The sequence below is a fragment of the Acomys russatus genome, chromosome 28, assembly GCF_903995435.1.
Source record: "Acomys russatus chromosome 28, mAcoRus1.1, whole genome shotgun sequence".
Classification (NCBI taxonomy): domain Eukaryota; kingdom Metazoa; phylum Chordata; class Mammalia; order Rodentia; family Muridae; genus Acomys; species Acomys russatus.
In genome coordinates, this window is record NC_067164.1 from 36103060 (window position 1) to 36121790 (window position 18731).

The 18731-nt window shown below is 52.0% G+C and overlaps 2 protein-coding genes across 2 annotated transcripts; one reads left to right on the forward strand and one right to left on the reverse strand.

Moving 5' to 3' along the window:
- The first annotated feature begins 5317 nt into the window (after nt 1-5317).
- Nucleotides 5318-9723, forward strand: Zbtb39 (zinc finger and BTB domain containing 39). Its single transcript, XM_051170526.1, has 2 exons — nt 5318-5417; nt 7429-9723. The coding sequence occupies exon 2, from the start codon at nt 7473-7475 to the stop codon at nt 9591-9593; it is 2121 nt and encodes a 706-aa protein (XP_051026483.1). The 5' UTR covers nt 5318-5417; nt 7429-7472; the 3' UTR covers nt 9594-9723.
- A 5751-nt stretch (nt 9724-15474) lies between these two features.
- On the reverse strand, nt 15475-17620 carry Gpr182 (G protein-coupled receptor 182). The gene is made up of 2 exons (XM_051170720.1): nt 17378-17620; nt 15475-16868 (listed from the first exon to the last, which is right to left on the reverse strand). Exon 2 carries the CDS (start codon nt 16849-16851, stop codon nt 15661-15663), a length of 1191 nt encoding a protein of 396 aa, XP_051026677.1. The 5' UTR covers nt 16852-16868; nt 17378-17620; the 3' UTR covers nt 15475-15660.
- Between the last annotated feature and the right edge of the window lie 1111 nt (nt 17621-18731).

The following is an 18731-nucleotide window of genomic DNA, read 5'->3' on the forward strand; positions in this document are numbered from 1 at the left end:
CAAGGCATGCGAACAGGGTTGCAAGCCGTTTACACCAGACCTAAGGAGCAAGGTACTTACTCTTAATTGCAAATAGAAACCTTATTTTGCAAGGACAGAAAATAGGAACCTCTTTTTAATATTAAGTGGAAACCTTAGCTTAAAAGTGATAGAGCCAAATCAACCCAAATTATAGAGGGAAGTTTATTGGGAGCAGCTCTCGAATGGGAAGTCGCTGTGCAGACTGAGTGGAGAAATAGTGTGTGTGGAGGGAGAGAGAGAGAGAGAGAGAGAGAGAGAGAGAGAGAGAGAGAGAGAGAGAGAGAGAGAGAGAGAGCGCAAGGGTGGGGCATGCCAGACACACCCTGTAATAGGTAGGGAACTAAGGGATCCTGGGAGAACCTGACCGCTAGGTCCGCTTTGGTTAAATAAGCAACTCAGCTGCTTGGCAAGGACTTAACATGGGACAAATGGGGACTTCCTTTCAACTGTCTTAACTGCAAACAGAACTCAACCTCAAGGTATGTTGTTCCTGCTTTGGTCTCGCCACAATCCCTTGAGCCTAAAGTGGGTACTGTTGACAAGCACTCAGTAACCGCTTATTCTCAGCACTTAACAGTTAGGAGCCTCCGCAGCTTAACCACTGCCGGCTGCAAAAGGAGCCTCCTCTAGCCGGGTGGTGGTGGCGCAAGCCTTTAGTCCCAGCACTTGGGAGGCAGAGGCAGGCGGATCGCTGTGAATTCGAGGCCAGCCTGGTCTACAAAGCAAGTCTAGGACAGCCAAGGCTACACAGAGAAGCCCTGTCTCAAAAACAACAAGAAGAAGAAGTCAGGGTAAAAAGGCACCAAAAGGGAAATAGGAGAAGGAGCCCCGGAATGCAGGAATAGATGGGAATCCAGTGGGCATGCCCGCCACACCAAGCGGGATGAGCTGAGCTGCGTCCTGCCCAGGATTCCCTCAGGCGTGGCTACCTCAGAGTGTTAGAGACTGAACTCATCCGGCCCAGACAGAGAACATCCCATACAGCACCTAAAAGAGAGGCTAGGGCTGGAGAGATGGCTCAGAGGTTAAGGGCGCTGACTGTTCCTCCAGAGGTCCTGAGTTCAATTCCCAGCAAAGACATGGTGGCTCACAACCATCTGTAACGTGATCTGGTGCCCTCTTCTGGCCTGCAGGTGTATATGCAGGCCGAGCACTGCATATATAATGATACATCTTTATAATAATAAATTCTTCCACAGGTTTCACGTTTTTAGGAACTCAGGACAGGGTATCAGCATAGACAGGCTTTTGTTTGTTTTGTTTTTAAAGACTGGGTTTCTTGTGTAGCCTGCCTGTCCTGGAACTCACTCTGCAGACCAGGCAGGCCTCAAACTCATCGATCTCTGTTGGTGTACTTTTGACCAACTATTTAAAAAAATTATTTATTTACTTATTTATTCTTATGTATACAGTGCTCTGCCTGCATGTATACTGAGGGCCAGAAGAGGGCATCAAATCTCATTACCTAGGTGGCTGCTGGGAATTGAACTCAGGACCTCTGAAGAACAGACAGTGTGCTCTTAACTGCTGAGCCATCTTTCTAGTCCCTTGACCAACTATTTTTATTTTGGGGTTTCTTTCAATCTCTTCCTCCCTACTTCACCCCAATCCCTTCCAACACCCCAACACCCCAACACCCATCAGGAGAGAAAGAAGGTTAGTGGGGAGAGGGAACATAGTTTTCCTTAGCTGCTTCTCTGCTGTTTGTGGTCGTTGGGTTCCTTGGGGCAAGTCCAATCTCCATTTCAGGAGATCGCCAGCTTATCAAACTGCATCAGCAGCAACCAGGAGCAGCAGGGGAAAGCACCAGCAGCCTGCTTCCTTCTCTGAGCCCCGAGTCTCTCTGGGGCTGGCTTTTATCCCCACTGGCAAAGACCATGCCCCTGCACAAGGAAGTTCACAGCTGACGAACATCACGCACCCTCTCAGGAGGCAGTTATCAGCTGTGGACAAACTGGAGCAGCCCCCATATCCCACACCTGGGATCAAAACAAAAACACGTTTACATATATTCCAAACCTTCCACAACAGAGATCCACCTGTCTCTGCCTCCAAGAGTGCTGGGATTAAAGGCGTGAGCCACTACCTCCTGGCCTTTATGTAGCCCAGGCTAGCTTCAGATATGCTACATAGCAGAGGATAGCCTTGACCATTGGAGACTTTTGTATAAACTGACAACATGACCATTCCATGGGATGGTTAAAGAGAAGGTTTTTTTTTAAGATGTGAGAGAGAGAGCACAGCTAGAGGCATCTGGAAGAGTCCAGAACAGAGAGGAAACACGTAGAATATAGGCAGCTATCAGACTTAGCCATGCAGGAGAGAAGTGGGAGGGGAGAGACAGAGGAGACAGAGTGTGTGTGTGTGTGGAGGGGGGCACAACAGGAAACTTAGTAGCATTACAAGGCCAGTGAGTAGCTGGGGGGAGGGGAGCCCGTGAGCTGGAGGGAGTTTAGGGTAAAGAACAAAGTGAGAATAGCCGGGATGCCAGCGTGGACTCTGAATTTTGTAACAGGAACTTGTGACACCAAGGGAGCCTGGAAGCTGGGTATTCCCTTTGCCATGCAGATGGACGCCACAGATAGCCGTTCTGCCAGCTTCCTTAGGCAGAGGGGAATTGGCTTTGCACGTTCTTGAGGAAGCTGGTTTTTATGTAACCGCCAGACATCCTCCCAAAGCTAGGTGGAGCCATTGCTGGATATTTGGACTACTTTTTGGAATTTTGGGAAATGGAGTGTCCTTTGGACCTAGCACGCTCTGTCTTTACCTCCTGAATTCTGGGGGTTACGAACACACACCACCACAAGTGGCTTACGTGGCACTGGGGGGTAGTGGTGGTGGAAATTAGGGTCTCATGCTCGCTAGGGAGGCATTCTACCAACTGACTACATCCTGGGCTCATATATATTTTTTTGGTTGGTTTTTTTTTGAGACAGGGTTTCTCTGTGTAGCTTTGGCTGTCCTGGACTCGCATTGTAGACCAGGCTGGCCTCGAACTCACAGGGATCCACCTGCCTCTGCCTCTCGAGTGCTGGGATTAAAGGTGTGCACCACTATCGCCCAGCCTGGGCTCATAATTTACATTCTCTTTTCCCTAACCATATAAATTTGCAAGCCAGCCACCTCCACCCGCAGCTGGGCCGACTCAGAGGCCAGTACAGAGCTTCTATATGCCTCTTGCTTGTAGTTCCTCCCTTGCGTGGGCAAGTTCTTTCTGGGTGGACAGCTGAGGCTGAGTGGCTTATTGCCCGGGATGACTAAGCACCTGATGCCACAGCTGCTTCCCGCTCCTGTTCCACGTGTGCTGCTTTCAGGGATTGCAATTTATAGTCTAGTCTGTCAGTCACATTGGTGGTGTCCTTGCACTCTTGTGGAAGGCTCATTCATCAGGAAGGCTTGCCGATCTCCGTCACACAGATGATGACAGCAACTCTGGAACACTGCTCCACCTTAAGATGAACAGCATTAGTTGTATGTCTTTTTACCCACAGTAAGGTCGGTGCAACTGCAGGAAGACATGCCATGTCTTCTCCTCCTCCTCTTCTCCTCCTTTCTTCTTCCTTCAGATTTATTATGTATACAATGGTCTGCCTGCACACGTGCCTGCCTGCCAGAAGAGGGCACCAGATCTCATTACAGATGGTTGTGAGCCTCAGGACCTCTGGAAGAGCAGCCAGTGAGTGCTCTTAACTTCTGAGCCATCTCTCCAGCCCGTGTTGAATTTTCTTAAAAAACTAAAAATAGAATTCCCATATGACCCAGACATATCACTTCTGGATCCAAGGCTTTGATATCCTGCTACACAGACCCAAACGCCCATCAACTGGCAAATAATGAAAACGTTGTGTGAGTATACAATCAGCTTTACCCAGCCTAACGAAAGGTTGAAGAAAAAAGGATGGAAGTGGAGAAAACATTAAGAGAGGTAGAAAGACAGACATTACCCATTCTCTTTTATACGTAGGTCCTTCTAAAATTTTTATGTTTTTGCATTTAGTTGGGAGTGTGTATAGAGGCGACGAAACTAGAAAGGGACTCAAAAAGGGGGGAGGGCTTTAAGGGAGATGGGTGGGGAGGATAATAGAGCACGTGATCTGAAGGCAGGAATGGAGACAGGGAGATGGAGGAAGGGAAGGGGGTTGTGGAGGATCAAACAAAACTAAAAACATAAGAAAATGTCGTAAGGAAACTCATTGCTTTGTAGCTAATTATAGAAGAGGAGGAGGAGGACCTTTCCCAGAAACCAGGCAGGGGGCGGGGCTTCTTAAATTACCCGTCCCCCTCCCCCCACGGGCCTAGTCTTGTGCTATCTGTGCTAATAATCTTAGCTGCTGACAGTTCAAAAGGGCAACAACCCAGTCTTCGCCAGAGGACAGACTTGGCTTAATAAAACCTGTATATTCGGTGCATTGGACACAATGCTTCCTTTCAGTGTCGTCTACCATGTTGGCGGTGGGAATGAAAACACACCACTTACCAAAGTAAATAATTACTGAATAGCCAAAGTAGCTTAGATCAGTTAGCAACACCCGCTGCGTCTGCCCCTTCCTATTTATCCATCACCAATTGCTAAATTAATCCTGCCAGGAGCTGTTCCTGGCTGCCCACTGCCCTCAGACATGGGGGACTAATGAAAACCTGGTGGGCTCCTTCCCTGTGGAGGCGCCAGGCTGGGGTGTCTTGGCTGCATAACGGATGTGGGCAGGGGACATACTTCTGGTTTTAGGGCTAGTCTTGGGCAGGACCCTTTGATGAGAGGGTTCAGACGGTGAGGGCTAGGGAGACAGAGCAGTTTAGGAACTGACCTGGGTTGCCACGGTCCAGGGAATCCCGTGACTCCTCCATCTGGCCATGCAGGAGGAAGGAGGGTCAGTTTTGGACTATCAGAAGGGTTCCCTACACCGCCAACAGGCTTTACAGAGCACCCAGATCGCCTGCGGCCCGGGAAGGGTGACAGACAAAACGCAAAGCTCCAGATCCCTGCCTTTGGAAAGCTCACAGGAGGCATGCCCTAAGCCAGCAAGCGCACAACTTTTCTGTCAAGCTGCAGGAGCGCAGGATTGCCCCTGGGTTTGCACTCCCCGGCCGCCACGGCGAGGGGCTGGGGCGGGCTCCCGGCTCCGTCCGGCCGTCGGGGGGCGCTGCCTCCTCCCGTGCGGCGGGGGGCGCTGCGGGCCGGGCGGCGGGGGGCGCTGCCTCCTCCGGGACGGCGGGGGGCGCTGCGGGCCGGGCGGCGGGGGCGGCCCGGGCCGGCGCGGCGAGCGGCTCGGCGGATGGAGAGTCTGGCCGCGGCCGGCGGCGCCGCCTCCTCGTCGGGCCGGGCACGGCGGGCCGGGGCCTTTGTGTGAGGCGGCGGCAGCGGCGGCGGCGATGGTGCTCGGGCCCCGCGGAACCGGGTAAGCGCGGTCGGGTGAGGGCTGCCCCTGGTCGAGCCGGCTCCCGCTCGGCCTCTCTGCTGCCCTGGCTGGGCGCGCCCCGCCGGCCGGCGTCCCCGGCTCGTCCCTTCCTTCCTCTCTCCTCCCTGCGGGCGTCCGGGCCTCGGCTCCCGGGGTGCCTGGCCTGGGGCTGCCCCCTTGCCGCGGTGCTACGCCCCCTCCGCCCTCGCGGATTGCAGAGGAGAACTCGGTGCCACCAGACCGTTGGGGTGCACACTCCCTGCAAGTTCCAGATCCACGGGGGTGCCCGGAGCCTCCCACAGTGGATGAGTGGCCTCTAGAGCTTGGGAGACGGTGTGGTTGGTACCCGACTAGATCCAGACGAGTTCTGGACCCCGGAAAAAAGTTGGGAATTGTTGGCAGAACCTAGTGCGATGGAGAAAGCGGTTGTGCTGCTCGCTCAGGGCGACTTGTGAGACGCACAAGCATGTGACCAGCCAGAGCGGAAAGAGGGGAAAGTGATGTTAAAAAGGCTTGACGGACTCTTTCCCTTGCAGGAGGCATCCGGTTGTTGGTAATTGTTAGTATTGTGCTTGGTAAAGACAAATGCATCGTACCCAAGTAACGTTAGATACCACAGCTGTGTTCGATTTGCTTTCTTCTTTGCTTGTTTGTTTAGCTTCGTCCACCGGACACAGTAGCGTCCACAGCGTAGGCATGTAGCCTAAGGAGGAAAGGCAAGGAGGGGATTCCAGAGTGTGAGACTTTTGAGCTGGGTCCGGTGGTTCCTATCTGTAATCTGGCATCTGGGAGGTAGGGGCCGGAGCGTCACGAGATCAAGGCCGTCCTTAGTAACAGAGCAATTTGAGAGTCAGCCTGGGCTACATAAGAATGTGTCTCAGAAGGGGGAGAGAGGGGGCGGGGACTTGAAAGGACAGCTACTACAGACAACTAAAAGTGCAACGGTTGTCTCTTCTTCAGTAGCTAATGGAGCTTGGATGAAAGTGTTCCAAGTGTATTTGTGGCGGTTGGCACTGTGAGGGAGAAGGATAGATTTAATGACAGAAGACACTTTATATACGAAGACATTAATAAAGAAACCCGAGCCTGTGGTAGAGGACTGTGCTCAGTAGACGGTCTCCCACTAGTTGGAAGAACCCCAGCTTGGTACCTGCAGCTCATGCTTATCTCTTTAAATAGACAGCTTGGCTTTATAGCACAGGGCTATCCTAATAGTTCAGGCTGTCCTAGAACTCCTGCCCTGTGGCCTTCCACGTGCTAGAATTATAGGTATATGTCATTGCACCTGGCCTTTGAGTTTAGTGGTTTGTTGTTGTTGTTGGTGGTGGTGGTTTGTTTTTGTTTGTCTGTTTGTTTTGTTTTGTTGCTTTTCGACACAGGGTTTCTCTGTGTAGCTTTCGCTGTCCTGGACTCACTTTGTAGACCAGGCTGGCCTCAAACTCACAGCAATCTGCCTGCCTCTGCCTCCCGAATGCTGGGATTAAAGGTGTGTGCCACCTCCCCTGCCTCTTGTTTTTTTTTTTTTTTTTTTTTTTTTTTAAGGATTTATTTGTTCTTGTTTTGTGTGCATGAGCCTTTGCCTGCATGGATGTGTGTGTGTGTGTGTGTGTGTGTGTGTGTGTGTGTGTCTGTTGCCTGAAGCAGCCAGAAGAGGTTGTCAGATTCCCCTGGAACTTGAGTTATAGACATGTGGATGCTGGGAATGGAACCTGGGTCCTTTGGGTGAACGGCAGATGCTCTTAGCAGCTGAGCTGTCTCTGCAATCCCAGCCTCTTAGACTTTCAAGACCAAGCTAATTGATTTTTTAATTTTTTCCTCATCCCTTTTGGGTTTTATCGTAAAGATTCCGTAGCTGGGCACATGCACGGTGAAGATCATGTCCTCCTTGTTGTTCTTTGGCTCCCGTTCTCCCCGTGTGTGTGTTCACTCCTCTCAGCTAGGACACGTTCAGAATGGTTGCATTTTCTCCTGCCCAGAGCCCTCTTTGAGGCTGTTCTCCTCTCCTCCACAGATTGACCTTGCTGATACAGGGGCGACTTCACCGGAGCTGCTAAGATGGGCATGAGGATCAAACTGCAAAGCAGCAACCACCCTAACAACCTGCTGAAGGAGCTCAACAAGTGCCGGCTGTCAGAGACCATGTGCGACGTCACCATCGTGGTAGGGAGCCGCTCCTTTCCTGCCCACAAGGCCGTGCTGGCGTGCGCAGCTGGCTACTTCCAGAACCTCTTCTTGAATACTGGGCTTGATGCTGCCCGGACCTACGTGGTGGACTTCATCACGCCCGCCAACTTTGAAAAGATTCTGAGCTTTGTCTACACGTCCGAGCTTTTCACAGACCTGATCAACGTTGGGGTCATCTATGAGGTCGCCGAGCGTCTGGGTATGGAGGACCTCCTTCAGGCCTGCCACTCTACGTTTCCAGACCTAGAGAGCACTGCGATGGCTAAGTCCTTGACCAGCAGCGGTGACAGCCAGTCTGCTACTCTGAGTTGTTCTTCGGTAGATCCCGCCCACTCCCTGGGGGAGCTCCGGGGGAGTGGGGAACACTTTGGTCCTGATAGAAACTGTGTGTTACCTGCTGATGCTGGAGGGAGCTATAAAGAGGAAGAGAGGAGTGTCGCAGGGGACACTAGTCATAGCTTGCCCCTGCCACCAAAGACAGAAGACCACGACGCCCCTGTTCCCTTCACTTCTGTTCCTACGATGGTGACCCCACCCATCCTAAGCACTGCCAGCACAGGCATCCAGACCAGCATGGGTCCTTGCCAGCCATACAAAGTTCAAAGCAATGGAGACTTTAATAAAAACAGCTTCTTCGCCTCGGACAATGCCATAGACATTATGCCCGGGACCAATTCCTGTCAGAGCACCAGCGACCACTCCAGAGATCCCGGCTTTGGGCAGGTGGATGAGCTCCAGCTGGAAGGCCTGGCGGACGACGATTTGCAGTTTGAGGATCCGGCTGAGGACATGGGGACGGCCGAGGAGGTGATTGAGCTAAGCGATGACACTGAGGATGACCTGACCTTCGGTGAGGGTGACAGCCGGGAGAATAAGGCCGTGCCCTGCCAGGTATGCAAGAAAGTCCTAGAACCCAACATCCAGCTGATACGACAGCACGCGCGGGACCACGTGGACTTGCTCACAGGCAACTGCAAGGTCTGCGAGACCCACTTCCAGGACCGAAACTCCCGGGTGACCCACGTCCTGTCTCACATTGGTATTTTCCTCTTCTCCTGTGACATGTGTGAAACGAAGTTCTTCACGCAGTGGCAGCTAACCCTGCATCGGCGGGATGGGATAGCTGAGAACAACATTATCATCCACCCGAACGAGCCCCTGGCCGGGAAGCTGGGCCTCTTTGCGGGGGCAGCCTCGCCTGAGCTGAAATGTGCTGCCTGTGGGAAAGCACTGGCCAAAGACTTCCACGTGGTCCGAGGCCACATCCTTGAGCATCTGAACTTGAAGGGCCAGGCCTGTAGTGTGTGTGACCAGCGCCACCTCAACCTGTGCAGCCTCATGTGGCACACGCTCTGTCACCTCGGCATTTCAGTCTTCTCCTGCTCGGTCTGTGCCAGCAGCTTTGTGGACTGGCACCTTCTGGAGAAGCACATGGCGGTCCACCAAAGCCTGGAGGACGCTCTGTTCCGGTGCCACTTCTGCAGCCAGAGCTTCAGGTCCGAGGCTGCCTACCGCTACCACGTCAGCCAGCACAAGTGCAGCGGCGGCCTCGATTCCCGGCCCGGTCTGGGCCTCCCACACCTCGCCCTCCAGAAGCGGAAGCTGCCGGCGGAGGAGTTTCTGAGCGAGGAGCTGGCTCTGCAGGGCCAACCTGGGAACAGCAAGTACAACTGCAAGGTCTGTGGGAAAAGGTTTGCCCACACAAGCGAGTTCAACTACCACCGGCGGATCCACACGGGCGAGAAGCCTTACCAGTGTAAGGTGTGCCACAAATTCTTCCGAGGTCGCTCGACCATCAAGTGCCACCTCAAGACACACTCGGGGGCGCTCATGTACCGCTGTACAGTCTGTGGCCACTACAGTTCCACCCTTAACCTTATGAGCAAACATGTGGGTGTGCACAAAGGCAGTCTTCCACCCGACTTCACCATCGAGCAGACCTTCATGTACGTTATCCACTCCAAAGAGGCCGAAAAGAACCCAGACAGCTGACTGGCTCTCAGCAGAGCCAGAGGCAGCTCCCAGGGGGCGGCTGGGATAGCGATGTTCTAGCCGCTGTTGGTCCTTCCCCAGCCGACGCTATGGCTTTGCCTTGCTAGGAATCCCATTCTGTATTGTGTTGAGAGATAGCACACGAGCCTTTACTGTTTTTGAGAGGCAACAGCCCTGTCACATTTACCTCCATACCTATTCTTGCCCACTGGGGGCTGCGTTCTTGATACTTTTGAGGCTGGCTTTAGGATCTGGTCAAGTGGCCCTGTGGACTAGGTCCCCTTTGCCAGTTTCCCTACTTTTAGTTTGCTGGTAGGTTTTATGCTGCTAAGAATCTGACCAACAGCCTCACTGCGTAGAAGAGGTGGTGACAGGTCTCACTGTGGCTGTGAGTGCCAGCCTTTGGCGGGACAACAGCTGTGAGAGGGTTTGGGGGAGCTTGGTCATTCAGAAGGGACTAGCAGCAGGGTAGTCCGTCCCCATGCCCTCCTCAGCGGGGACAAGATGTGAGGAGCGGAGCCACTGCTGGCCCCACAGCTCGAATCCCCTGACTGGACAGCAATAGTCTCTTGGCAGCTCGATCCGAACTGAAGCCCAAGCTTTCTGTTGAGGTTGGAAAGCTTTGGGTGTCCTGCCATGCCACCAGATGGGGCAGCCTGGGTGGATGGAAGAAGTGGCTCGGCTTTTTCTCCTCATTTCCAAAGAAACACGGTTTTGTAGAGCGGTAGTCCTGGATGTCAAGAGCAGAGAGGACAGAGCTGCTTCGGGCGGTCACCTGTCATCTGGCGGCAGTAGTCTTGCCTTAATTTACATCAAGTCTCCCATTCAGGCTGGTCTGACCTATGACCTACAGTGGAGAAGAGAGGCCCCCTGTGAGGTGGTGGGTCACGAACCCTTCTGGATTAAAGGAACCCGAGTAACTAGTGGTACATAGCAGGGTGTGCGGTCCGACTGCACCAGTTGGGTAACCTGTTTACTTGCTGGTAAAAGTGTGGGAGTTTGTTTGGCAGTTCACCCTGCCGGAGTTGATCCCGTCTTTCATTGCATCACCTCCAGGGGGCGCATGTGGATGGCAGCTGGCTTAGGCCTTCCCTGTGGCTGTTTAGCTTCATTCTTAGTCTGTGAAGGGGTCTAGAGGACCCTTGGTCTTGCATACTTACTAAGCCGGCACCTCAGTAGCTTGTTCTACCTCACCCTGCTCAGGTGAGCTCCGAGAGTCCCTAATTTTGGGCCCAGCCACTGACAGTGCTCCCGTGGGACTCAGCAACACCCTGGGCTGTTTCATAAGCAAATGGTTTTAATTAACTCACAAAGCCTTTTTAGACATTAATATTTATTTATTTTTTCTGTTTTGTATACACACTACCCAGCATGTCCATTTCGGTAAGTGACTTAAGGAAAATTGATTTCTCTCAAGCAAGGAGCCATATTCCAACAGGTAGTCATGGCAGCGGATTGGAGAACGGGCATGGCCGCGGGAGAGTGCACCAGGCCTTTTACCGCCCGCACAGTCTCTCCAGGTATAGTCTGTAGCAGGACAAACTCAAATCAAGTCACACGAACTAGGTTCTTGCTCAGCTTTTTATCCTCCTGCCTCGGGGAACCTCCTGTCCATATGTTGAGATGGGCAAATGAGGCCGTACCCAGCTGGCTGCCTCTTTTTCATCTTGAACTGAGGAAGCCCGTGAGGTGATGTATAGGGCCACAGGGCTGTCTTGTGGGCTCACACAGTGGCCGGTGAAAGGCCAGCTTGCGTGTCTGAACTTGTGACGTTTCATCAGGAGGTCACTGCTGTGGCCTTTAGTGTCTGGCTTCCCGTTTCCTTACCCTGGGGATGGGTAACAAGCTACAGTTACGTATCTGCTGAGCAGTTTCAAGCCACTTCTATACTTCTGGCAAGGAGTGAGCAGTGAGCGGTTTGATTTCGGAGGGGTGGTACTTACTGGACCCCAGCCAGGTCGCTGAGCAAGGAGAAACCCTTTTCTTTAGCATATGCCGGGTCGTCTGTATACTTAACCCGAAACTGTGAAGTTTTTCCTTTTTGCCGTAAACCAAAAAGCAGATCTTTGAAGTTTTGCCCTTGAAACACTTAAAAAAAAAAAAAAAAAAAAAAAAGCAACTGTATATTCTGCTTCCTTGAGGTTAACTTATCAGGGAGGCCCAGTTGGTCCCAGGCAGACATGTAGCAAGTGGGACCAGTAGCTTATGAGGCTCATTGTCCAAACCATGCCTCTTTGGGTAGCCCCACATTCACAGCTGTCTCCCCCTCTATGTGAAGCTGTGTTTGCTCTCCCTGCAGAGAGGTCACCCTTCTCTTGAGTTGATTTACTTGAAACATAACACGGTAGTGAAGGGTACTCAAGGATACCTCGTGGAAGGTGTTCATTTTATTTTGAATTTTTTAGCTTTTAACACCCATCTTACTTCACTCGCTCCCCCCTTTTGGGTTCCCATGTAGCAGTCTCCCCTGCTGTATGCCCTAGAGCTCCGTTTGACCTTCGAATGTTCCATTTTGCCTGTCGTCCTCCGCTGCCCACACACCCCCTTTTTTCGGTCTGCGCTCAGGACCAGCTGTACAACTTTTCAGAACTGTTTTGTTCAACAATCATTAAGAGTATCTCCTTGGCTGTTAGACGAGCATCAAGCCAAACCCGGGGACCATCCCAGCGCCTTTCCTAAGGGGAAGTGGTGGTGCTGATGTGGCGTAAACAGTGTGTAGTCAGCGGACAGGATGTGCCCTCGCATGCTGGTGACCCTTCGTGGCTCAGTGACGACACAGCCTGGCTAGAAGCTCTTATCGAATGAACCCCAGTATTTGGTTTTTAAGTTTTAAGATTCTATGGAGTCCCCACAGTTCACGGTTAGTTAGTGGGAGGGTCAGGTAACCCTAAGGACCAGGAAATAGGTGAGAATTATTTTTTACTTTATTGCGACCCATCTCCAGCCCCTGTCTACAGGGCAGACCTGTAAGCTTCAAAGCTTTTTACCCAGGCAGGACCTTGCTACTGATTATCTTCCTTTTCTGGCTTCCTGCTGTGCCCTTTCCACCAGACTGTGGAACTTTGAAAGCGAGTTTAAATCCCTTTATAGATGGACACTGAATTTGTTGGCATGGGAGTGGGCCCTGTCTGTCTGTCTAGGAGTATCCACACATCCGAGTTGCACCGAGTGAGTCAGGATGCAGCTGTACAACATCTGTTTGAGTGTGACTGTATGTCATAATCGTGTCAAGAAAAATGACACCTGTGATGTTGCTCTGGCTGATGTCAGCCCTCCCCCTCCCCTTGCCCCTCCCCCTCCCCCTCCCCTTCCCCCTCCCCCTCCCCCTCCCCTTCCTTCTCCCCCTCCCCTCCCCTCCAAAGTAGCTCGAGTCTCTTCTGAAGCAGAGAAGCAATTCCTGTCTAACTCCTTCCATTAAATTAAGAAGTACTGACCTCCTAATATGTAAGTGTTTACTATCTGCTGTAAAGTTTTGTATATTTTGTAAACCTTTTCCTCCAAAATAGTAGACATCTAAAATCGTACATTGATTCTTTTATATTCCATTGTTCAGCACAAAAGTGTGGTTTTTATTTAGAATAAAAAAAAGAGAGAGAGAGAGAGAAATTTGAAGTGGGAGTCCTTTTTCCGTGTCCACACACATCTGCTCAGACCTTGTTCATCTGGCCTGGCCTGCCTCGGGAGCTCGCACCAGCCCAGCAGATGCCAGCATTCTTTCACGCAGCATACTGTGTTTTCCCGTGCTGGAATTCCCCAGGAAAGAAAGCCAAAGATGCAGTGTCTCAGGGAGACGCCCCTGAGGTGATCTGTCGTCCTCTACACAGGTCTCAGCCCAAAGTTAGGAAGCAGGGGTTCTGGTTGCCCCCTTTGTGGTGAAGTAGTGCCTGGGAGGCAGCTGGAGAGGGAAAGGACCATCAAACCGGAGGCAGAAGCCCAGCATCATTGTGTTAAGTAGGAAGTAGTGCTTTCCCTCAGAGAAGTTGGGCCTGTGAACCACTTGGTCCCAAGCACATGGCTGAGGTCGAGGCCTGGCCAGTCATCTTGGGAGAATAGACTTGTGGTCCATGGATCTAATGTCTACTCAAGCCTTCCATGGATGGAAAGGCCCATGAGAGGCTGGTTCGCTGGTACCTGGCCTCAGGGAGGTGGCTTGTGTGGGGGCCTTTGTATAAGATGCGTACTAGCGCTCACATCAGAGGTAAGGGCTTCAGGGCTTAGCGAAGGTCTTTTTAATGCAATTTCTGCACTGTTTGGTTAAATTTTTACTGCATCTTAAGCAGCAACTAAGACGTCTGAGTCATCAGGCCTTCAGCTCTGCCACTGAGTAGCTAGCTATAGCTCAGGACCCTCTTAGATTCGGAACCAGTGAGCAGTCAGTACTGGTTTCCCTCTTCCTGTTTGCTAGGCCTGTCTGCACTATGAGAGGAATTTGGTGAACACAGGTTGCAGTTTCTAGAAGCAAAAGTGGTTTCTATTTGAGTAGTTGTTAAAAGCCTTCCAGATGGTTAGGGAGGTGACTCAGGGAAAGTGTCTGCCACGCACATGAACACCCATAATGGACACAGCAGTGGCATGCATCTGTAACCTTAGTGATTGCTAACGGGTCCCTGGAGCTTGCTGGCCAGCCAGGCTAGCCAATGATGACCCCTCAGCTCAGTGAGACAGATCACAAAATGGAAGTTGGAGAGCAACTGAGGAAGACGTCTGGCATTGACCTTTGGCTTAGGTATGCACATGGGTCTACACACACATGCACATGTGTCTACACACACAAACATTCATACACATGTGTCTTCACATGCATGTGTATTGGCACACAGGTATATATGTTCACACACATGCACATGTGTCTGCGTGCGTGCGCGCGCGCGCGCACGCACACACACACACACACACACACACACACACACACACGGGTACACTGTTGGTAGAAGAACTAGGGAGACAGAGCTCAGAGGAATGCATGTGTGCACCCATTACCAGAGCAGACCGTGGGTCTGCAAGTCCACTGCTCTCCAAATGGCTTCCGGAGGCCAAGGACACAGAAGGAAGAAGCTTTTGCTTTAGTCCTTCATGGTCACCGCTCTGGCTTCCCAAGTCTGGTATGTGAGCCAGGGGACACTCTTGCTAACAAGAGGACAGCTTTTCTCACCTACCGGTTTAGCAGGTGAATTGCTGGGCAGGGAACTGTGAAAAGACTTGGCTAGAGAGAACTCACTGTGGAGTTCTGGAGATAGGGAAATCAACCTTTGGCCTTCCGGCTCCCTGCAGTGGGGCTCTCAGAGTGTTCTCAGAATGAATTTTCCCCTGATGCTTTGCCATGATCTGGAGAGAGAAGGTGGGGGTGGGATCCCTGTGTCTCCCTAGGAAATAGTGTCCTAGGTTCAAAGCTGGGAGGTGGCCAGTGAGGAAGCCTCAGCTTGTGGGTAGGCAGACAGGACAGGTGGGGGAGAGGAGGATGCCACACGGAAACGGGGCCACATTTCCTGGATGACTGGGTGGAGGAACCTTCCTGCTGGGCCAGCTGCAGGGTGCCTCACACACTCATCCTCACACTCAGCTTAGTGATGATGCACAGCTGGGGAATGTCCCGCAGAAGCCTCCCGGGCCCTTGGCCTCTGGCCTCTTGTCCCCACAACTTGCCTAGCGAGCTGGAAGATCAACAAGCAAACACAAAAGGAAAATTCTGCAAGGTTCCTGTGGGGCTCACTCTTTCCGGCCGGAGTGATTTATGAAACAAGGGCGTCTAGTTCCCTCCGCAGAACGTCCCTCAGCCTCCTGGCCTTCCTAAAACCCAGCTGGAAACACATAGTTCCCAGCCCTGCTGGGCTGCCTCTACTATTTATTTCACCTCCGCCCTCCCCCCACCTGTGTGGCTCCCTTAGCCTTGAGGCCCCAAACAAACAGTATACTACCAAGGAAGAACCCGTTCTCTCTCCTTCCCAACCCTTCTCCCTCTCTCCTCAGCAACGTTTTGATAGACTTAAAAATTAACTCTTTCCCCTCCCCCACATCTCTTGCTTGTCCCTCTGGACTTTGTCATTTCTGCAAGAGCCTGGACTCTACCTTAGCTGGCTGGGGAATTGCAGAGTGTAGGTGAGGTGTCGGGAGAGGGTGCCTGAGTGCTCCTGATGGAGCGAGGACGGGGATCTGCTGCAGCAGCCAGGTTGTCCTCTTTAGTAATGATGATGGAGTGCTGGGTGGAGGAGGAGGAGGAGGCTTGTCCTCCTGCTGCCCTGGCTCGCTCCTTGGGAAGGTAACGGATCACGATGCTCAGCAGCCGGCCCCGGAAGCTTGGGCTGAGAAAGTTGTAAAGGATGGGGTTGGCGATGCAGTGCAGCAAGGCGAAGCAGTCAATGATTTCGTAGAAGAAGTACAGAAGGTTTACCAGCTGGCAGTGGAGGAAGATGTGGGTCGTGTGCAGAGTGAGCAGCAGCATAGTCACATGGTAGGGCAACCAGCAGACAACAAAGACCGCTATGTAAGCCCACATCAACAGGCAGTGGCGCCTGCTCTCCGGCTGTCCTTGCCTACGAAGCCGGCAGGCTGATAGGATGTTGAAAACCGCGATAAGAGGAAAGGGCAGTAGGAAGCCCAGGATGGTGGCAGATAGGGACACTGCCAGGGCCCAGGTGCTGTACGTTTCAAAAGGTGCTAGGAAGAGGCACATGGGCTCAGAGCCGTCTATTAGCTGAATATGCACCACCTCAGGCAGTGGGACAACGGCCGAGAAGACCCAGACGCCTGCGCACACGGCCCTCCGTATTCGGTGCTGGTGGCGCTGCCACGAGGGAGAGGCACTGGTGAGGGTGACATAGCGGTCAATGCTGAGGCATGTGAGGAAGAAGATGCTGCTGTACATGTTGGCAAGGTAGAAGTAATGAGTGAAGCGGCAGGAGAAGCTGCCCCAGAGCCAGGTGTACTCGAGCATGACTTCCAGCATCCACACAGGCAGAGACAGGATGACGCCCAAGTCGGCAATGGCCATGTTGAGGACGTACAGGTTCAGCATCCCTGCCCGGCCCGAGCGGCGCCAGTTGACACAAATCACCAGCATGTTCTCCACTAGCCCTACCACAAAGATGGCCAGGTAGAGGATGAAGAGGACCACTTGTTTGGTATTCTCATTGAGTTCCATGTGGCAGTCAGAGAAGGTGTGGTTGAAGAGTTGGAGCAGTTCTGTCCAGTTGTGGATGTCCTCGAAGTCATTGCTGGGTGCCAAAGTGGGGCCAGGCCTGGGGCTGGGTTTGGCTGACATGAGGACCAGCTAACCGCCTGCTGGAAAGAAGCAGGGTGAGGTGGGGTTGGGTTGGAAAACGAAAAGAGGGAGAGCGTCTCCCCTCCTATTCCCCACAGCAAGGCAGCCTCTGTCTCCCCCAACTAAATGTCACAGGGCTCTAGGGGGATTCCCGGGGCTTATGAGATGAGAAAAGTATGTTTAGAACTCAAACTATGGCTGCTTAAGTTTGACTCAAAAGCAGACATTTTTGTAGGAACATCAGTGTTGTTTGTACCCAACAAGGTTTCTTCTCAGCTTGCCACCAGCCCCAGTGGTCTCTGACTTCTACTTCTGTCTTAGACTTAACTTAGTGCAGTTTCGTTAGGGGCTGCTGGTCTGCCTTGCTATTTGGACATAGGTATGGGATACAGACACACAGACAGATGGACACCCACCTACCCCTGATGCCTCTGAGTTGCCCCTAGCAAAAATCTTTGCATCCTATGGGAAAGCCATTGTCTCCAGTCCCTGCCAGCCATCTTCCCTGAGAGAGGACAGCGCTCACCTGGATTTCTCCCGGGAGCACCTGCCTGTGAGAGCCTGTGGATGAGGCTGTTAGCTGCCTGGCGGCTGCAGAGGCAGCGTTTGCTTGCTCGCTGTCCTGGAGCTGGCTCTGCTGCTGGCTTCAGGCGGCTCTGCTTGCCAGCGGGAAGTAGTTGTCGCAGGCTGAGGCTCTGTGGGAGAGGGCTGGGGTTTTTCCTGTGTTCTCCCAATCCAGTCCGAGGGGACGGACATCCCAGAAAGACTGACAAGAGTGTGTATGTGTCAGGGGGTGGGGGTGGGGGTGGTCAAACTGCAAGCATTGAGGCTCAGAGTTATTAACTGACCTAAGTTCTTATCACTTCTGAAAATGGCAGTATCTAGCAGAAGGGATGGTGTGTGACACCTCAAGGCAAAAAGCAAAACAAAACGAAAGAAGACCTTATGGAAATTTCTTTTTTTTTTTTTTTTTTTTTTTTAATAAAGAAGAAAAAAAAAAGATTTATTTTATGTGTAGGAGTTTATTTTGTCTGCATTGTCATTACATGTTATATGCACCACATGTGTGCCTGGTGACTGAAGAGGTCAGAAGAGATCGGTTCCCCTGGAATTAGAGTTATGGATGGTTGTGAGCTGCTATGCGGGGTGTTGGGAACCAAGCCCGGGGCCTCTGCAAGAGCAACAAATGCTCTTAACAGTCCCATCTCTCCAGCCCCCATGGCAAACTCCTTACATGAATACAGAAGTGTATGCTTCTACCTCTCCTAGCAGAACTGGGGGACACAGACAAAAGCACCCAGCCTTTCACTTGTGAAACCTGTAGTAGTTATTACATCCACCTTCATTACCTCTTACACCTTTGTAATCTGAGGTCTGCCATTCCGAGGAACTTCTTTGGGGTCCAGAGGTCAGCTGTCTTACACCAGGCACACCATACATGGCAAGCCATCTGGACCCGAATCTGTTTTTTGTTTGTTTGTTTATTTGTTTATTTGTTTTTTTTGTAGGACGTACAGCTAAGGGTGTGCTGGCTGCAAGGCACTAAAATATGTTTATGGAACTGAAATTCTCATAACAGGATTAGCAATTTCTGAGATATCTGTTTGTGTGTGTGTGCCTGCCGTGTGTGTGCAGGTGTCTAACAGAGACCTGAAGATAGTGTTGGAGCCAGAGTTACAGGCTCTGTGTGAGTACTGGGCACCAGACTCAGGTCCTCTAAAAGAGCAGCAAGTGCTCTTAGCTGCTCAACGTCTCTCCAGCCCCCAAATTAACCATTTAAAACCACACAAGTGAATGGCATTCAGTACATGGTATGCTGGCTAGTTTAAGTCATCTAGACACAGGCTAGAGTTATCTGAAAGCGGAGAAATCTCAATTGA